We start from the raw sequence: 3,607 nt of genomic DNA, 5'->3' as shown, positions 1-3,607 counted from the left end.
AGCCTGGGGAGGGTGAAGTTGATAATACATGTAAGGGCCATTCCCTCCAAGCTGCCGTAAGAGAAGCCATGCCAAGGGACAGCTCACTCCTGCTTAACTTGCCAGGTGGGCTGGGGGAAGTGCCCACTGGTCCTCAGCCCAGAGGCTGGGCAGCTCACCTACCCAAGGGGCTGAGTCTGCCCAGCCTCTCACTCAGGAGGACTGGAAGATGCAGGGCACAGTAGCTTCCAGGAACCCAGGACCTCTCTGAGGGAGGTATGAATGAAAGGTGAAGGGAGGGGACAGGACAGGGAAGGAGGGGGACATCAGGCACAAAATCAGGAGGTCTCACCTGGCCCAGAGTTGGGCAGGCTTCCTGAAGGGCACAGCTTCCTTCTCCAGGCTGCAGTCCCAGCCTGCATCTTGCCCTCCCTCACACATCTTGCCCGGCCTCCCTGTAGCTCCTTGCCCCAGCCTTCAGCAGTGGGGGTCAAACCAGAGGAAAGAAGTTGTGTTGCTAGTCATCAGCCTGGCCCACTGCACCCTCCAGGAACAGCTTCCAAATGCCCACCACCCACTGGCCCTCCTCCCCAGCCAGCGGTGCCCACCCTTCATGCCCTGGCACCCCCAAGAATGACACTGTCTTCTCCACCTGCGGTGGGTTTTATTACACTGCCATCGTGACAACCACGATGTGGGACACAGGAAGATGGCGCCAGTCTCCATGGCCAGCCCAGGCAGCAGCTGGCAAAGGCTCCCCACCGAAGCTGAGGGGGACAGCTGTCTCCCAGGGTCACTCTGCAGTTGTCCCAGCCGGCAGGCTCCACTTGCTTCTCTCTGCCCCATAAGCAGTGTCAAGGATACATAGATCTACGTAAGTGTGCATATTTTATCTAAACCATCGCCTACAAAATTAAAACTGATCATTCTCATTATATTCACGTCACAGTAACTGTGCACAAAGACAACAAACCCAGTGTTGATAACACAGAGCAGGCGTCCCCGCCCTGGGGAAGCACTCGGGGAAGCCAGTGACACAGAATGTGTCCCTGATGGTGGCAACTGCTCTCCTGCTGGCTCCATTGCCCTCCTGGGTGTGGACACACGCAAACCCAGAACTCAGAACCCATAGTGTGTGGCTGTGTCCCTCCAGCCCCCGTGAGGTGCGGTCGGGAGCCAGGACTGACAGAAGCAGGTGTCCCCTCACCCATCTATTTGGGGCCACAGTGGTCCAGGTCTCAGGCTGGCCGCAGAGGCAGCAGAAGAGCAGAGCCAGGAGGCAAGTGGACTGAAGTCTGCCCCCTACTGAGAAGGCGACCAGCATTTGATTCTGGGTCAGGCAGACAGATGAACACAACACCAGGAGTTATGAGGAGACGGACGACAACTTCAACTGACTTCATCCCAGTGCCACTTCCAACCACAGCAGAAACAGCCTGGTATCCTGGAGACAGCCAGGGAGCTCTGCCACTTGCTGCCTGCCTAGGGATTGGGCACACCCCCACTCCACCCACCCCACCTATAACCATCAAGGTCCCAGCAACAAGACTGGTGTCCATGTAGGTAGCCCAAAGGACCTCAAATATAGCAGGTGTGTTCTTCCCATTCTAGGGCCAGTGGCTGTGGACTAAGTGGGTTGCTATGGCTCTGGTCCGGGGGATACCAGCCTCTCCCTCCCCGCATGATGGTGGCATCCACTCCTGCCCCAGTGGGGAAGAGGAGCTCTGAAGACATCACTCCTGGTAACCCTGTGCTCCTGCACTGGAAACACCTGAAGCCCCAGGGAGACCCCTGAAAGTGGTGGAGACCCCAGGGGCAGAACCCTGGCCCCACCCCAGGGATGCCCAGAGGCACACTGGATTGGCACTTGCCCCATCACCCATGGGCAGACACCTGGTGGCCTCAGGGAGGTCTTCTCCTGGGTCTAAAGATAATCCATTTCCAAATTCCCATTTCTCTGCCCAGGCTTACAGTGAGGTCAGGATCACACGCTCCAGCAGTTCCACCCCAGTGACACTGACCCAAGACCAGTAGCTTTAGCTGGCTCTCCTCCTGCTGCTCTGGGGTCCCTGCTGGGGCCACACTCCATGACACAGCTGTGCCTCAGAAGCTCCTAAAGGCACTCGCTGTGCCCCAGGCCTTCCCAGCAGGGGGCCCTGCTGCCCTGCACCAGGGGTGGCCTGTTTCCTCCAAGTGCCCTGTCAATGACTTCCGACCTGTGAGTCACTGCCTGCCAGGGAACCAGGCTCAGAGAACACCCAAGCAGGCCAGAGAGGTGGTCAGAAAACCCCTGAACACAGGACACCTTTGTCAGCCACACAGGGAAACCTGGGCCCCAATTCTGTCCTGAAACCTGGCTGGGAGGCAGGGAGGACAGCACCCCTTCGTAGCAGGTAGAGCCCCGTGGCCCAGGCTTCCAAACATGGCTCCTTGCATCCCTAGGTCCACCCAGCCGGAGGAGTGTGTCACACAAGCAGGGACTTGACCACACTGCAGTGGAACTTGCGCACATGGCGGTACAGGTCCCCGGACTGTGTGAAGCGGCGCTCACACCAGCGGCAGGCATGCGGCTTCTCCCGCGTGTGCACCACGGCGTGCCGGCTCAGGTTGTGGGAGTACTGGAAGCTCTTGCCGCACTGCATGCACGTGTAGGGCTTCTCCCCCGAGTGCGTCCGCTCATGCCGCTTCAGTGTGTAGCTGCACGAGAAGGTCTTGCTGCAGAGTGGGCAGGTGGGCACGGCACGATTGGGCGAGAGCCTGGCCCGGGTGCCATCCCGCTCTCGGAAGTGTGCACTGAGGTGCTGCTGCAGGGTATGGGCGCTGGGGAACAGCTTGCAGCACAGCGGGCAGATGCAGAGGAGCCCTCCAGGACCCAGCTCCTCCGTGGCTCCTGCCTCCCGCTGGGAACCCAGCTCCAGCTCCCGGCTGGCCGCCTCTCGGCAGGGCAGCAGCTCCAAGTCCAGTGGCAGGTGCTGGGCTGTGGGGGCACAGGCTGGCTGGAGGGAGCTGCGGCAGCTCCAGGGACCGCGGCTCTGCTCCTGTTCCCATCGCGAGTCCTGCTCATCCTTTACCAGAAATGGGGCTCCTCGCTGCCTCTGGCTGCTGCAGGCCAGTGTTTGGACTGGCTCTGGTCTCGGACCCGGCTTCAGCGACAGGTCCAGCGCCCGGTCCGACTCTCTTGGGGCCTGCCAAGGGGCAGGGCTGGATGCTGGCAGAAGGAGCGCAGCCTTGACCCCTGGTGCGGGGAGCTTGGCAGTCAGCGCAGCAGGGCAGAGGCCTGGGGTGCACGCACGCAGGGGGCACGGTGGCCGGTGCTGTGTCTCTGCCTCGGGGGCAGGGACATCCCGGTGCAGCGCTGGGTCGTTCTCCCTGAGCCTGCCCTTGCAGACCTTGACGATGTCGTACATGTGCAGATAGCTGGCAGCGGCCAGGACGTCCTCGACGGGCAGGCTGTGCAGGTCCAGACGGCCCTCGTACATGAAGTCCAGCAGGCGGCCAAATGCGGGCGCCGTGACGATGTCGCCGTTGAGCCGCACGGTGTTGCGGCCGCCGGCGGGCCGGTCCCTGTAGAAGAGGTGGAAGTAGACGCTGCACGCGGCCAGCACGGCGCGGTGCGCTGGGAACTGCG

The 3,607-nt window shown here is 61.3% G+C and overlaps 1 protein-coding gene across 1 annotated transcript in view; it reads right to left on the bottom strand.

Annotated features, from left to right (window-relative positions):
• Positions 1-646: 646 nt before the first annotated feature.
• The window catches only part of Zbtb42 (zinc finger and BTB domain containing 42), a 9,411-nt gene continuing 6,450 nt past the window's right edge, over positions 647-3,607 (bottom strand). Inside the window, exon 2 of the mRNA XM_010607378.3 lies at positions 647-3,602. Within this exon, the coding sequence (XP_010605680.1) occupies positions 2,445-3,602 (1,158 nt within the window). The 3' untranslated portion in view covers positions 647-2,444. The remainder of the gene's footprint in view (positions 3,603-3,607) is intronic.

The sequence above is a fragment of the Fukomys damarensis genome, unplaced genomic scaffold (assembly GCF_012274545.1).
Source record: "Fukomys damarensis isolate Sample0158 unplaced genomic scaffold, DMR_v1.0_HiC HiC_scaffold_21, whole genome shotgun sequence".
Taxonomy (NCBI): domain Eukaryota; kingdom Metazoa; phylum Chordata; class Mammalia; order Rodentia; family Bathyergidae; genus Fukomys; species Fukomys damarensis.
This window is presented reverse-complemented; position numbering and strand designations above follow the sequence as displayed.